The sequence below is a fragment of the Salvelinus fontinalis genome, chromosome 21 (genome assembly GCF_029448725.1).
Source record: "Salvelinus fontinalis isolate EN_2023a chromosome 21, ASM2944872v1, whole genome shotgun sequence".
Classification (NCBI taxonomy): Eukaryota; Metazoa; Chordata; class Actinopteri; order Salmoniformes; family Salmonidae; genus Salvelinus; species Salvelinus fontinalis.
Genome location: NC_074685.1, coordinates 37,292,232 through 37,309,170, shown reverse-complemented (window position 1 = coordinate 37,309,170; position 16,939 = coordinate 37,292,232). Strand labels below are relative to the sequence as shown.

General features: G+C 43.1%; 1 protein-coding gene across 2 annotated transcripts in view; it reads left to right on the top strand.

Annotated features, from left to right (window-relative positions):
• LOC129818826 (ADP-ribosylation factor-like protein 15) overlaps positions 1-9,756 on the top strand; it is a 62,043-nt gene extending 52,287 nt beyond the window's left edge. For both annotated transcript variants that reach the window (XM_055875085.1, XM_055875086.1), the window contains one exon: positions 7,250-9,756. In XM_055875085.1, coding sequence (XP_055731060.1) covers positions 7,250-7,402 — 153 coding nt within the window. In that variant the 3' untranslated portion in view covers positions 7,403-9,756. The remainder of the gene's footprint in view (positions 1-7,249) is intronic.
• Positions 9,757-16,939: the final 7,183 nt, after the last annotated feature.

Sequence of the window (16,939 nt, the reverse complement as noted above, 5' to 3'; positions counted from 1 at the left end):
TGTTGCAGCGTAGGTGTAAAGGCACTGCTCAAAGTGAATAGTAGCCATGCTTTAGATGTAAAAAGAGAGAGGGCAAAGACAGAGGAGAGGAGAAAGAAAAGAACGAGAGCTTTTCATTGCGTTCAGGCTCGATCATTTAGACAAATATCTTTGCGGGGGAGGCTGTAGATTTTCTTTTCTACTTATTGAAAGATGCGTTTGAGAGGCGGCAGACAAAGGCCATGTTGTGTGTCTCGCAGACAGACAGAGGCGGGACTGTGACAGTGGCATGTCCTGGGGTGTGTTACATTCTGTCTGCCCTGAGAGAGGGAGAGCGGCAGAAAGAGAGCGAGAGAGAGGGGGGAGAAGGAGAGAGGGGGCAAAAAGAGAGTTTTTAAGGGAGAGTGAGAGAAGGGAGAGGAGTCCAGACACCATTGTGTGGCGCTCCCATTCTAAAGGTCGCTGCGCCAGTCGGTCACACAGAGAGGGGTTGTCATGACTGGCCAGGTCCATGTACGCACGCACGCACACACTGTCTGGTGGCATTGGCCAGGTCTGCTGAACCCACTGGCTCCTTTTGTTGCTGTCCCCAACGCCACCTGTGTTACGTCTACCTTGTAGCAGCTAGTACTGTCTAGACTGCTGCTGTCACACAGGCTGGACGTGTGTGTGTGTGTGTGTGTGTGTGTGTGTGTGTGTGTGTGTGTGTGTGTGTGTGTGTGTGTGTGTGTGTGTGTGTGTGTGTGTGTGTGTGTGTGTGTGTGTGTGTGTGTGTGTGTGTGTGCCTCTGACATGCATTTACAGGCATATACACACACATTACGTATTGGCCTTCACTGTCATTATAGGATGCCAGTCATACATATGTGTGGATACATGGCTGATGTACACGTCTCCCGAGAATTATACAGGCATTCAAACCAACATCGTGCATAATATTTCCTCCCACCAGGTTTAATGTACCTACATATTGCGTACAGCCACTCAAACCAACAGCATTGGGCTGAATGTAAACTTCACCTATTGCAGACCGACCGTTCCACATTCTTTACCCACGATGCTCGAGTAACAGGAACAACACGGGCCCTCTGTCCCCTCTGTTCCCCTCGACCCTGTCTTCACCGGCCAGACAGACCCAGACAGCCTGCTGACATCTATCTCACTACGCAGTTTGTGTGTGTGCGCGTGTGTGTGTCTGGCCAGAGGATGCAGACTAATCACATTGACTGCTAGCTAGACTTCTTCTCATGGCAGTAGAGTAGACAACTTTCACCAATAGGTATTTTTATCCAATTAGATTTCCAGGTCTGTATGTCTGAGTGGGACGTCTGGTTTTATGTGTGTGTGTGTGTGTGTGTGTGTGTTACTCGGTGCACGGCGTTGTGTATGCATGTGTGTGTGTGCGTGAATCGATGGATGAATTGAACGTGTACATGTGTACGTGCGTGGGGCTTATGTCGATTGAGTAATTTATTAGGATCCCCATTAGCTACTGCTAAAGCTGCAGCTACTCTTCCTGGGGTCCACATTAAACATGACATTAATAGTTAACATTAATAGACAAGTACATCACAGGGATAGAACTACATGCGTTTTATAATTGAGGTCTGCAATAGCTCCTGTGTTCCCAGGGGCCTCTCTGTCTGATGGCCAACCCTGGAGGGAGTGTGTTACTGTGGCTGTGGCATGTGTTAGAGCCTCCTCTGCTCCAAGATGTGTGTCTAACTGGACTAGGTTGTGTCCCAATTGGCTCCGGTCAAAAGCATTGCATTATATAGGGAATCGGATGCCGTTTGGTACACAACCCTTGACTGTGGCCCCCGACCGACGGAGGCTCCTGCCGCACCCCGATGCGGTTCAGTTGATCTGGCCCTCTGGCGCTGAAGCCTCTGAGGGCCCCAACCAGCCGCACCCAGTCTACTACACCGCGTGTGAGTTATGGACTACCTACCCCAGCCCCAGCCATCCACTCCACTCAGCAGCCAGAACTCACACACCAGCCTTGCATAATGGAGTGGCGTCACTAGTCGTGACGTGAGGAGAGATTCATCACACAGATGAATGATGGCACCAGATGGGGCCTTTTATCTCAGGTGGGCTTACGTTGGCCACTGTTGCTCACGGGCTATCACAGCCTCTCAACCCTACTCACACATAACATTTCACTTTAGACTCCGGCTGCATTCCGAATGGCGTACAGCACCATATAGGGAATAGGGGTGCCATTCAGGACGTACCCTCAATCTGCCATTTTGAAAGGGGAGACTGGGACCGAAGGAATGCGAGAGGAAAAGAGTTAAGTGCTCCTCAGAAGTTTGCTGTTAAATTTGACCTGGCTCATAAGTCGCGTATGAACGCAGCGTTTTATCGATGCATGTGTAGGTACTAGTACATAGTACTAGGGGTACTAGTACATAGTACTAGGGGTACTAGTACATAGTACTAGGGGTACTAGTACATAGTACCTACATGCGTAGGCTACCTAGGTTAATTCATCCAGGCCTTGTTCTCCGTGCTCTGTGAACTGTTGTGCGAAATGTCTGTGATATGTAATATGTACATACAGAACAAGTTCATGGAATACACAGGCCTTGTTTGAATATTAGTGTGCGTGGCGTCTCTGCCGTTTTTAAAAATGTGAATCAGGTCTTGGCTCAGCGTTGGTTACTGAGCTACCTCGTGGAGAATGTTTTACCGCTGAGGAATCCCCAATGCTTGTCCCTCTACTGCTCCACCATGAAATATTATTCCCTCCACTGCTGTGGGGAAATAGCAGGGATGATCCCAAGGCTTGTTTGTGGAGGTTATAGGGCTTACAGGAGGTTTGGTTTGGAACGGTCCGTATTTTCCACTGATTTTATACAAAACTGGAGCCACCCCAAAGATCAGATCTTGGTCTGAAATATGAGAGGTATGTCAGACCATCATCTGAAAAGTGAGATTCAATTGTGGAGCTGTGTTGTTGGTGGGCTGAAGTTCTTTTTTTCTGAGATGTTTTCAGTAATACGGATTTACACGATCTTCCTGGTTCTATTCCCCCTAATCAGTGAGCTATTTAGTCAAATATTGCATGTTACTGTGGCTGTCATCAGCCTCCGCTTAATAAGAACGGTCCTGGAAAGGTCTCCCATGACTATGAAAGTTATGCAGAATGTAAGCCATTAAAAAGACATCAGTCTTACCTTATGTGTGTGAGTGTGTGTAAATCCCCTTCAGGTTGATTGGTAGATCTCAGAGTATCTTGGTGTTAAAAGTATTGGGTCACCTGTCAATCAATGGGTTGTTTTCTTTGTGAAGCCTTGCGTGGATTTCTCAATTTCTGGATGAATACATGGATGGACAGAGGGCAGTGAGGGAGGAAGGGAAGGAGGGAGACCTGTGAGGGCTGGAGTCTGGGGCCCTCTCCTTGCCACGGATACTGCTGATGACATGGCATGTTGCCAGCTCCCCAGTCCAGCTCCAGCCTCAGGACCAGATGTTTGCTGTCAGCCCGTTCAGGCGGCTCGTAGTCGTAGCCCCCCTGTAAAATTGAGTTACTGTAAATCTACCAGGGGTGTTTCGCTGCCTCCTCCACATCCCCTCAAGGCCTGTTGGGGAAACAGGTCTCCTTTTTAGAGGGGAGGCCCCTGTTTCTACACAGGGGGTTATACAGGAGTCACTCAGCAGCACCCTATGGTACCAATAGGGTCTGTCAAAGTGTTTAAGAGGTCAAATCCTTGATTTCTCCTGTCCTTGATTCCTCACCTCTCTCTCACGGCGCATTGGAGGAAAGGCTTAAACCGAGCTATAGCCTCCACTCTAAGCATTATGGTTATACAGGAAGTCAGTCCGCACCATGTTAAATACCTATACCCATATACAATCTAACATACTCTCTGAGCAGAACAGGAAGTAGCTGGTTCTACTAGCTACTTCAGGGTCATATTTAGTAGGGCACAAGGAAAAACAAAACAAGTATTTCTTATGGAACCGCTTTAGGTAATACCTTCTTGTTTCAAAACATTTTGTCTACTGGACATGACCCAGTTGTCTTCCAGATGCAGGTCTGGATTTGCGCAGTTGTGAACTGTCACCACGGGAGGAACAATCATGTTTTGGAAGAGTTTCGTTTTTCTTTCCTCAAATGAACTCTTACCACTTTGATCATTTATGTTTAAAGCACATGGCCCTTCCTCAGGCTAACACCATCTTACTGTGGTTTCAGCTCCCATCCTCCCACCGTTTTTCACCAGACTCGATCTTGATCAGATTAGATCTCGTCAGCCCTGGAAAAATATCCTATTGATCCCAGCTTTGAGCAGGTTTTTCTGGGGCTGTATGACGTATAGGTCACACCACCACAGTCCGTAGAGTCAAATAGAAATATAATGAATAGAAAAGGAGTCCCCATTCAAGTCAATGATGGCATAATTGGTGGACATTGCGATTGTACCCATAGAAACAGAGCTGGAAGTAAAATCAGGAAGTGTACACATCAGTCTGTGCTGTGATTTGTTGAATCAACTCAACTGACATTACAATAAGTACATTCCATTGCATGAGCCGCATCAGTTAGCAAAATGTTAATTAACATTCTACAGTACCATGGTAATCCAGCATCAGTTGCTGGAACATTCTACATGACCATGGAAAATATTGCATCACAATTCGAGGCAGCCATTGCGAGTGTACCCATGCGTTTCCCAGTCAAATTGCCAGGGTTAGAGGTTCCAAGCCTGTTCTAATCACTCTATTTCTATGCCTTCAATCCTTTATCTGCTGTTCACACTGAATGACCTTCCCACATCTACTTCATCTTATTAGCCTCGCACCCTATACTTGCTGTGGGTTAGCTAGCTCCGCCTACAGCTAAGTCAGGCTAAGCGAAGCTTGCCAGCTTGCCCATCATCATGACCCTGCTGAGACATCGAGCAGAGAGAAACTCATGTACCTGACAGGTAACTTTGTCCCCAGGATATTTGTCTGGTGCACAAGACTAGCTGATAGGTAAATCCCAGTCTGTAAAGAGAAAACCTCCGGGTCTTACTGATTTGTCCCACCAACATCTCTCCTCCGGCTTGTTAGCAAAGTCTTGCGTTAGCTTGCTCAGCCTACATGTAGGCTAAGTTTGGCCAAGTGAGGCTACCAGCTTGCCCATCATGACCCCGTTGAGATGTCCAGCAAAGAGAGACTTGTAATGGGAAAGTTTCTGCTGTGTCAGTCTTTTCCACCAGACAGTGGATTGTTGTACTGTATCAGGCTAGCCTCTAACCCCTCTAACCCCTAACCTTACCTCAACCTCTCCTTCATAGACCTGTTGATTTCTCCATGTTGAAATTCATCAACATTCATCCCACTGTTACACACACACACACACACACACACACAAAAATAAAAACAATAGACAAAAGCTGCGGCGCCTTCTAAGCCTGTTCTCTCTCTCGCTCTCTCGGAGGAGGAGGAGGAGGAGGATTGTGTAATTTCATAGCAGCGAGCGATGAAGTCCCAGACAGGGAAATCTTAATCAGCATTCTTGGCATGCTATGGGAGCTTTGGCTCAAAGGATGTTTTGTTTGATTATTTATTTATTCTCTTTCTCTCTGCTCTGAAAGGAAAAGGGCAAGAGCAGCTCCAGCACTTTCTGGAGAGCTTTTTACAGCCTGTCAGTGCAGATTCTAGTCTCTCTTGTTCCTGTCGGTTTGGCCATCAGTGCAGTGTGGTGTCCTAGGGTATCCTATGATATCCTCCCTAGTCCTATTCTCTGAATGGGTTTGAACATGATATCCCCCCCCCCCCCCCCCTCCTCAGTCTGCACAGAGAAGAGGAAGTTGTCCCTACTGACTGGCACTGACAGACACACAGCCAAACACTGGACTCTCCTCTTTAAACACAGATGGACAGAATCTGTTGGAAAAGTTAACCGTTAAGACTCTTGTTTACTCAAATTGTTTTATTTATTTGACCTAATTTCCTATTCCCTTTATCCAAGTGCTGAGTCATGTTCCTTAGGGCACAACGTAGCAAAACGTTTTGCCATGGGGGGAAAAAAACACGAAAACCAGCATTTAGCAGATCCCTCGTTTCGCTCCGTTTCTAAGCGTTTTCTTGCCCTACTTACCACGACCCTGCTATAGTATCCACTATCCAGACCAGTTTTATTCCAAATGTGAAAAATGACTCCTCCGAGTACTGACCTGACACTCGGGTTGGGGCTTTGCCAGGTATTTATTCTTGGCCTGTGTGGGGTCACGATTCTCCAGACACTACTCTGCTCTCTCAGATCATTATTACCCGGAGAGGGCAACAAGTAGCGTTCCGTCACCACGCTGTCTGATGACCAGGAGACCAGCATGGCCTTACATCGCCTTGGTAGTAAACAGTCAATGAAACAGTCTGATGCCCTACTTATGGCTATAGAAATATACCTAGTAGAACGGAAAAGCCCCTCATTCTATTTATAAGGTTATGGCCTTGTTGGCCTTGCCTCATTCCCCCCCTCTGGTAGTAAACCACCACAGAGACTGACCATTATGGCCTTAGGCTTACTGACTCATATAAGTGGTCCTGTGTGGTTCCCATATATTTGTGGGATCCCTGGTACCAGGTAGTAAACCTTCCCAGAAACGGTCTGCTACGATGGCTTGACCACCTATCAATGTGAGTCAAGTGTTTGCAGAAGTTTTTAAAGTGTTGAGAGAATCGTAGCCGTGTTTTTGTCTTTTTCGACATTTTGACATAGCTGGACACTGTTCTTGTTTTCCAAAACGGTGTGTATTTAAGCTCAACTGGGAGTTAGCAGAATCCACAAGGGTAACCTTTCTCCCATTTGATTCAGGATTGATAGTTATTGTTTTTGCTCTCATGCTTCCATGGTTGGACGGAGTTGTATTGCTTAATTTATTTAGACACTTTTTTTGTACAACTTTGGCCTAGTTTGTGGTCTCCACTTGGCTCTTGTTAGATGGAATGTAAGCTTTTGGCAGATATTGGTGTAATTACATAGGAATTAAAACTATTTATTCAAAATCAGTTATCTTATACTATGCCGTACACCCGCACATCAAGAAGGAAATACCAAATGAGATAATGTTACAGATATTTATTCACTGTTATGTGTTTTTCAATGTGTCCAAACCACTGAGCTCTCAATCTCTCTCTGTGTCTCTGTCTCTCTCTCTCTCTCCTCTCTGTTGGTTTCTGTCTCTCTGTCTCTCTGTCTTGTTGATATGTTACTTAAAATGATGGTGTTAAAACTCTGTCCTCTCTCCTTCTACGTCTGCTTCTCTGTTAGATAAAGAAGTATTTTGAACTGGAGCCCCTGGCCCGAGGGAAGAGCTGGATTCTAGAGGGCAGCTCAGTGGACAACATAGATGCCGTGAAGCAGAGCTTCACTCAGCTTATTGAGCTGCTGGAAGACAAGGACCAAGACACAGGCAGGATATGAGCCGGGATGTGCACATCTACTAGGAACTGCAAATCCCACAGGAACTACAGACTCCACATGACCTGCACATCTATAGGGAACTACAAATCCCAGAAGACCTGCCGAGTACATGAACTACAATCCCCATAGGTCCTGTACATCTACTGGGTACTACGAAACCAACAGGTCGTGCTGAGCTACAGAGACTACAAATCCCACAGATCTCACAGGACGTGCTGAGCCACAAGAACTACAAACCCCACACGGCCCTGTTAAACCATAGGAACTATAAACCCCACATCGGTCTATAGTCGGACCGAACAGGAGCTACATCATAGCTACAAAGCCAATGGGATGGCAAACCACAATGGATTCACCTGATCCCAGAGGAGTCATAGAGCATGGAGTCATTCCCCGCCACCGAGAATCTATGGACCTCCATGGTTTTCATGGTAAGAGGATGGAAAAGTCTACTACGGTTTTCAAGCTGTAGAGACCTAGTGGACTCCACGAAAGAAGGACCCATTTCATGTGGGAAATGCATCGCCTCCACTCAAAATATATATCCCTATTTAAGACTTACAGAACACCAGTTTGACACTATCTGTAATGTGTTATTATAATTCTTGTTATTCACTCACCATTGTTCTTGTACATTGAATGACTGATAGTTGCACATTGCTACTAGACTGTCTGTGGTAAGTGAACACGTTTGCGTGACGTTTAGAGTAACTGGGATACGCTTTATCTCCTGTAGCACATTTCTTACAGAGAATGCATTTCAACGTGCTTGACAAATAAAATAACGAAAGGGGAGAGTTAAGAACGTAAATATGTTTTCTGTACAAATATACACTGAGTGCACAAAACATTAGGAACACCGGCTCTTTCCATGACACAGACTGACCAGGAGAATCCAGGTGAAAGCTGTGATCCCTTTATGAATCCACTTCCATCAGTGTGGATGAAGGAGAGGAGACGGGTTGAATAATGATTTTTAAGCCTTGAGACAACTGAGACATGGATTGTGTATGTGTGCCAGTCAGAGGGTGAATGGGCAAGACACAATGTTGAAGTGCCTTTTGACCTGGGTATGGTAGTAGGTGTGTTTTTCCACACTCAACAGTTTCCCCATCTATATCAAGAATGATCCACCAGCCAAAGGACATCCAGACAACTTGATACAACTGTGGGAAGCATTGGAGTCAACATGGGCCAGCATCCCTGACGAATTGAGGCTGTTCTGAGGGCAAACGGGATTTAACTTAGTATTAGGAAGGTGTTTGTAATATTTTGGACACTCAGTGTATCATGCTCAATAGTGATTTATCCCACAACACTTTCTGGTCTGTAACAAATAGTTTCTACTTCACTGCCTTAATGTGTTTTAAAAGCCAAACCTTTTTCTAAGTGTCTTCACAAACAAGTGTTGGTTCGATTTTTTTTTTTTCTCCCTCAACTCCACAACATCAATTTGCTGGACGCAGATAGAGGTGAGACTTAATTTGAGTTTGAATTAAAAGCTTTCTCCCACTGTTTTCACCGAAATGCATACGGCGTAGAATTAACTTTAGATAGTATGTCGAAGTATTTGAGTGATTTGATAGTCTTGTTACTGAGGGGCGGAACTCCTGCCCCTCTGTGTTTTTAAGAAAAGGTGTAGTATGCGATTGGATGTAGTTTGCACGGCACAGCCAATGACATTTATATCAGGATGAAGATTCTCAATGAATAGTACAGAGTCTTCACAGTGAACGGTGTGTTTCGTGTACAGCGATGATGTTGCTACTGAAAATTGAATGTAAAAAAAAAAAAACACTCCTGTACCTGAGCGAGTCAGCACCCAATGTTGTCAATTAGTGCCTCGACGCTGTCAATCATCTGCGACTGCTGTTCCCTGCTGATGACGTCATCTGTTTGGTTGCTCCGCCCCCCTGGACCTTTGAGATGACCCGCCTGGTTTCCGCGGTTACCAGACCAGCCGTGTGCCACAGGTGTAGCTCGAGAGTGCTAGATCTAGGATACCTGGTGTTTGTTTAGTCTTTTTAGGGCGAAGTATACCAATATTTAAACATGTTGTATTTATAGTAACGTATCGATCAAGTGTTTATACCCTGATAGCCAAACTCTTCAAGTTGCCTATTTTCTAATTCATTTATATCTATATCAAGATCAATTTGTACATTTGTTACAGATGGTTTTGTTATAATCTGCAAGGGCAGGCACATGTCTGTGTTTATACTGGAAGATGAAATTGACATTTAGCAGTTTTGCTTTACTGGCTTAGTCTATTCTGAAGGTCTACTGTGTATATACATAATTTATGCATAACTCCACTTGGCAACATGGACAATAAAGGCAAAAGAAAAAGGACATTTGTGTTCACTCCATCAATTATTTCATTGTCAGGTTGCTAGGATACCTTAAGTATCAAGAATCAGAGCCATATAAAGAGGTATGGCCCTGTCAAGAACTATCTAATACTTATGCAACTTAAATATGAATTGTTATTCTGGAGTCATTGATAGGATGTTTTTAATATTATTCTCTCGATTTAGATTTTGTTTGACATTTGAAAAAGCATGATTTGTTTTATTATTCTGTTGCATTCATTTCTTCCCCTGGACTAGACTGAGCCTCACTGAGGCCACAAACCCTCTCCCTGCAGCCTGCTACACTGAGGCCACAAACCCTCTCCCTGCAGCCTGCTACACTGAGGCCACAAACCCTCTCCCGGCAGCCTGCTACACTTAGAGCCATAAGCAAGAGGAACTGCTCATATTATTTCTCTAATGGTGACTCATTCAGTACAGTTTACGGTCAGGGCTTACCCCAAGTGTGTGTGTGTGTGCATGCGTGTGTGTGTTGTGTACAGTGATGAGTCATACAGTAGTACAGTATACAGTCAGGGCTTACCCCAAACAAGCATATCTTAACTGTCCTGGCATTCAGATCAAAGAATGTAAAAAGATAGAGACAACATATCCAAATAAGGACTTCCTGACAGAAAACTACCCTGTGACGTCAACATGGTATTCACTAGGCACGAAACGGAAGAAAATATGACGAAATGGCAAGGTACTATCTGAACTCTATCCAATAAGAAACTCTCATTTTAGTTTTCCGTCGCACAGCGGTTTGCAACATGTTGCTACTATGTGTCCTATGAATACGACCCATGTTTGTCAAGCTAAACAATGACATGGCACATGTAATAGGGACTTCCTGACTAAAAACGAACACCTGTGGCGTCTTGTCTGGCACGAGATAAATAGTAGGTTCCGAAATTATTGACACCCTTGAAAAAGATGAGCAAAAATAACTGTATAAAATAAATAAATCAAATACTGAGCTATATTTGTATTTAATGATATAATTATGTTAGTTTATACAATTGTTTAGAGAAAGTGATTTTGTTAATAAAAATAAAAATCCTCAAAAAGGTAGGGGTATAAATTGACATCACTGTTTTCAACACCTTTCAATACCTCACCTTATGAGGAAAACAGAACTGAGCCTTTTTCTCAAATGTTTTATTAGATTGGAGAACACATTAGGAGAGATCTTAGACCATTCCTCCATACAGAATCTTTCCAGATCCTTGATATCCTTCATCTGCTCTTATGGACTACCCTCTTCAATTCAAACCACAGGTCTTCAAATCAAATCAAATGTATTAGTCACATGCGCAGAATACAACAGGTGTAGACCTAACAGTGAAATGCTTACTTACGAGCCCCTAACCAACAGTGCAGTTTTAAAAAATACGAATAAGAGATAAAAGTAACAAGTAGTTAAAGAGCAGCAGTAAAATATAACAATATATACAGGGGGGTGCCGGTTAGTTGAGGTAGTATGTACATGTAGGTAGAGTTAAGGGGGGGGGGGGGCAATGCAAATAGTCTGGGTAGCCATTTGATTAGATGTTCAGGAGTCATGGCTTGGGGATAGAAGCTGTTTAGAAGCCTCTTGGACCTAGACTTGGCGCTCCAGTACCGCTTTTGCACGGGTTTCAAGTCCGGAGAGATGGCCATTGCAAAATATAGATTTTGTGGCCAATTGATGTGTGCTTGGGGTTAATGTCTTTTTGGAAGATCCACTTCAGGCCAATTTTCAGCCTCCTGGCAGATGCAACCAGGTTTTTGACTAAAATGTCCTGGGTACTGTCCAAAGTTCATGATGCTGTTGAGTGTTGACCTTAACAAGGCCCCCAGGACCAGTGGAAGCAAAATTTCCCCGTTACATGAAATATCCACCACCATATTTAACATTAGGTATGGGGTTCTTTTCTGCTTCCAAGGGTCTTTTTTTTTGCTTCCAAGGATCCTGGGACCCTTGTTAAGGTCAACAGCATCATGAACTTTACCCAGTACCAGGACATTTCAGCCAAAAACCTGGTTGTCTCTGAAAGGAGGCTGAAACTTGGTCAAAAGTAGATCTTCCAGCAAGACAATAACCCCAAGCACACATTAAAACCCACAAAGAAATGGTTAATTGGCCACAAAATCAACATTTTTGCAATGGCCATCTCAGTCTCTGGACTTGAAACCCAATCAAAATCTGTGTTTTGAATTGAAGAGGGCAAGTCCATAAGCGCAGACGAAGGATATCTATAATCTGGAAGGGTTCTGTATGGAATGATCTCAGGTCCCTCCGAATGTGTTCTCGCTCATAAAACATTTTAGACAAAGGCTCATTGCAGTTGTCCTCGCAAGGTGAGGAATTGCAACAGGGGTGTCAATCATTTTTATTCCAACCTTTAAAAAAAATTATGGTATCACTTGTTGAACAAAATCTCTTTCTCTGAGCAATTGATTTAGTATGAAATATCATAATTATATAATTAAATAACAATATAGTTCGGTATTTGATTTATTTATTTTATACAGTTATTTTTGCTCATCTTTTTCAAGGGTGCCAATAATTTCGGAACCCACTATTTATCTCGTGCCAGACAAGACGTCACAGGTGTTCGTTTTTAGTCAGGAAGTCCCTATTACATGTGCCATGTCATTGTTTAGCTTGACAAACATGGGTCGTATTCATAGGACACATAGTAGCAACATGTTGCAAACCGCTGTGCGACGGAAAACTAAAATGAGTGTTTCTTATTGGATAGAGTTCAGATAGTACCTTACCATTTCATCATATTTTCTTCCGTTTTGTGCCTAGTGAAAACCATGTTGACGTCACAGGGTAGTTTGTCAGGAAGTCCTTATTTGGATATGTTGTCTCTATCTTTTTACATTCTTTGATCTGAATGCCAGGACAATTGAGAGATGTTTGTTTGGGGTAAGCCCTGACTGTATATAACACTATGTTCTATATTCAGTGATATGTTCTGGCATGTCTAAATGGTGACATTCATACATGTAGGAGTTCACACCGCTTGGTTGATGACCATTCGATGGAGATTGATATGATATGTGTGTCAGACTAAGTAAACTGTTCATGGTTGCAATGACATACATTAGTTGGCCTTGATGTTGCATGGATTGATGGATCTAATCAATATATTTTATAGTCATATAATAGTGTACATAGATATATAATCAAATCAATGCTACTGAACAGAATATAAACCTTCCCAAAATATGCTGTCTAGAACCACAGTTTGAAGGACAGGATAGAGAAATTCTTTCCTCATATGTACTAAAAGTCATTCTCTTTGTTTCTAGTTTAACAGCTTGAAAACATTCTCTCACTGCTGAGAAATGCTAATTACTTGAAATGAAACAATGGTACTTTTACTTTCTTCAATCATTCTTATAACAACAAGCATTCTGTCTCGGGCGAGAAACTATATATAAAAAGTAGTTAAGTCCATTTCCAATTGCTCTGACTGTCTCTGTCCCTGTCTGTCCCAGACAAATATTAGTATGCAGACAGATGAACACTTTTGGGATTAATCTGAAAACTTAGACCATGTCTGAACAACTTCACAAAGCCGTCTGCAAGACAGAAACTTTAAATCTGTTCTCGCTTTTATCCAGCGAGGGTCTGGCTAGACAGTGTTACACTAATCTTCTTTAAAAAGTCTAATCTTCCATTTCCATTACACCTGGACATTAGCACATCATTTCCCAGGAAAGTTTCTCAGCAAACAAGACTAAAGAATGACTCTCACCCAGAATCACTTACTTTTCTGACACATTTCGCAACCATGAGGAAAATATCAATCATAATGCTGTAATGTAACATTTCATACAATGTTCACAGAGTAGAAAACGTATTATACTTCTATAGACAATTAAATATTTCACGTATAGGTGATAAAATAACATATTAATAAATGTAAATGACAAAAAGTGATCCATGGGGTGTTATGGAATTGTACTCTGTGTTAGCTCACCAAATAAACAAGATTTTCAACTGGGTGGTTCGAGCCCTGAATGCTGATTGGCTGACAGCTGTCGTATATCAGACCGTATACCATGGCTATGACAAAACATTTATTTTTTTCTGCTCTAATTACATTGGTAACCAGTTCATAATAATAATAAGGTACCTCAGGGGTTTGTGGTATATGGCCAATATACCACGGCTAAAGGCTTCGTTGCGTCATGCCTAATTGCTGAATTATAGTACATTTATGCCTAAAACCTAAGTTCCCAGCTTTAAATAAACAAATAGATATCGCTGTGGCCCCTACTACAGTACAACACGGACATCCTTGTTGCAAAAGACCCAACTAACTGTCCATGTTGTACTAGACGTTTGCTCAACTAATGGCCCTAATGAAAGAGAAGCAGCAGCATTCCTTCAATCTTTCATCTCTTCATTTAGAGTGGCTGATTGTATATGGGATCAGTGAGGCATGCACGCATACTCACTCTTATGGGACATATTAGCCTGTATTCACAAAGTGTCTCAGGATCAGCTTTGCTTTTTAGATCATAATTATATGGACAGCGGGGACCTGATGTCCTGATCCTAGATTAGTGCTGGTACACTGGGACGCTTTCTGAATACGAAGGCTTATTGTCATGAATCTTGCCCTGGAGAAAGAACTGAGCGATTCCCGTGAGATGGTACAGCTGCAAAATCCAAATTGGCTATATTCAAAAAATTTATTAAAAATGTTGGTCTAAATTTAAGGTTAGGATTTGGCAATAGGGTTAGCAGTGTGGTTAAAGTTAGGCTTTTATGACTTTGTGGCTGTGCCAGCTGGGGACCACTCTACAGAGCTGCCTCCAGTGTAAGATTCATGACAATAAATGCCAACCTGCTCTGAATACGGGCCATTGTGTGCACTTTGAAACGTGATCACAGGGAAGGGAAGTCGGAGAGGGGACTTGTATGTGTTTCAGCTCATTTTAACATCCTTTTCACATTTCCAGAGGATACCTTTTCTCGCTCCCTGTCAGATATAAAAGGCCAATGGGAAAAGTGTCCGTCGGGCCAAAGACTGCAGCCGGGGACTACCGCCAGTCTGCTGACCATATTTTCTGCTAATTGATTAATGTTTTTTTTTTTGCTGCATGTTGATTTTTGGTTTCAAAGTCAACTTTGCCCTATGGAGGGGTTATGGGAAGGCACAAGCTACAGACAATGAATCCAATTGCATTTTATCGATGGCAGTTTGAACGCACGGAAACGTGACGAGGTCCTGAGGCCCATTTTCATGCCACTCATCCGCCGACCATCACCTCATGTTTCAGCATGATAATGTACGGCCTCATGTCGCAAGGATCTGTACACAATTCCTGGAAGCTGAACATGTCCCAGTTCTTCCATGGCCTGCATACTCACCAGACATGTCACCCATTGAGCATGTTTGGGATGCTCTGGATCGAAGTGTTCGACAGCGTGTTCCGGTTCCCGCAAATATCCATCGACTTCGCACAGCCATTGAAGAGGAGTGGGACAACATTCCACAGGCCACGATCAACAGCCTGATCAACTCTATGTGAAGGAGATGTGTCACACTGCATGAGGCAAGTGGTGGTCACACCAGAAATTGACTGGTTTTCTGATTCACGCCACTATTTTTTTTAAAGTTATCTGTGACCAACAGATGCATATCTGTAATCCCAGTCATGTGAAATCCATAGATTAGAGATTAATGAATCTATTTCAATTGACTGATTTACTTTAATGAACTATAACTCAGTAAAATAATTTTGTTCAGTGTATATTGATTTAACCGGACTAACAGGTTGTTACATAAATCTGATTTCAATATATTCATCAGAACTATAGTACCAGTCAAAAGTTTGAACACACCTACTCATTCAAGGCTTTTTCTTTATTTTTACTATTTTCTACATTGTAGAATAATAATGAAGACATCAAAACTATGAAATAACACTATGAAATAACACATATGGAACATATGGAAGATTTTAGATTCTTAGAAGTAGCCACCCTTTGCCTTGATAACAGCTTTGCACACTCTTGGCTTTCTCTTAACCAGCTACACCTGGAATGCTTTTTCAACAGTCTTGAAGGAGTTCCCACATATGCTGAGCACTTGTTGGTGGCTTTTCCTTCACTCTGCGGTCAAACTCATCCAAAACCATCTCAATTGGGTTGAGGTCGGGTGATTGTGGAGGCCAGGTCATCTGATGCAACACCCCATCATTGCTTGGTCAAATAGCCCTTACACAGCCTGGAGGTGTGTTGGGTCATTTTCCTGTTGAAAAACAAATGATAGTCCCACTAAGCGCCAACCAGATGGGATGGCGTATTGCTGCAGAATGCTGTGGTAGCCATGCTGGTTGAGTGTGCCTTCAATTCTAAATAAATCACAGGCAGTGTCACCAGCAAAGCAGCCCCACACCATCACACCTCGTCCTCCATGCTTCACGGTAGGAACCACACATGCGGAGTTCATCCGTTCACCTACTCTGCATCTCACAAAGACACGACGGTTGGAACCAAAAATATCAAATTTCCACCGGTCTAATGTCCATTGCTCGTGTTTCTTGCCCCAAGCAAGTCTCTTCTTCTTATTAGTGACCTTTAGTAGTGGTTTCTTCGCAGAAATTCAACCATGAAGGCCAGATTCACACAGTCTCCTCTGAACAGTTGATGTTGAGATGTGTCTGTTACTTGAACTCTGTGAAACATTTATTTGGGCTGCAATATAAGGTGCAGTTAACTCTAATGAACTGATCCCCTGCAGCAGAGGTAACTCTGGGTCTTCCTTTCCTGTGGCGGTCCTCATGAGAGCCAGTTTCATCATAGCGCTTGATGGTTTTTGTGACTGCATTTGAAGAAACTTTCAAAGTTCTTGAAATGTTCCGTATTGACTGACCTTCATTTCTTAAAGTCATGATGGACTGTCGTTTCTCTTTGCTTATTTGAGCTGTTCTTGACATAATATGGACTTGGTCTTTTACCAAATAAGGCTATCTCGGGTATACCACCCCTACCTTGTCACAACACAACTGATTGGCTCAAACACATTAAGAAGGAAAGAAATTCTACACATTAACTTTTAACAAGGCACACCTGTTAGTTGAAATGCATTCCAGAGGACTACCAAATGAAGTTGTTTGAGAGAATGCCAAGGGTGTGCAAAGCTGTCATCAAGGAAAAGGGTGGCTACTTTGA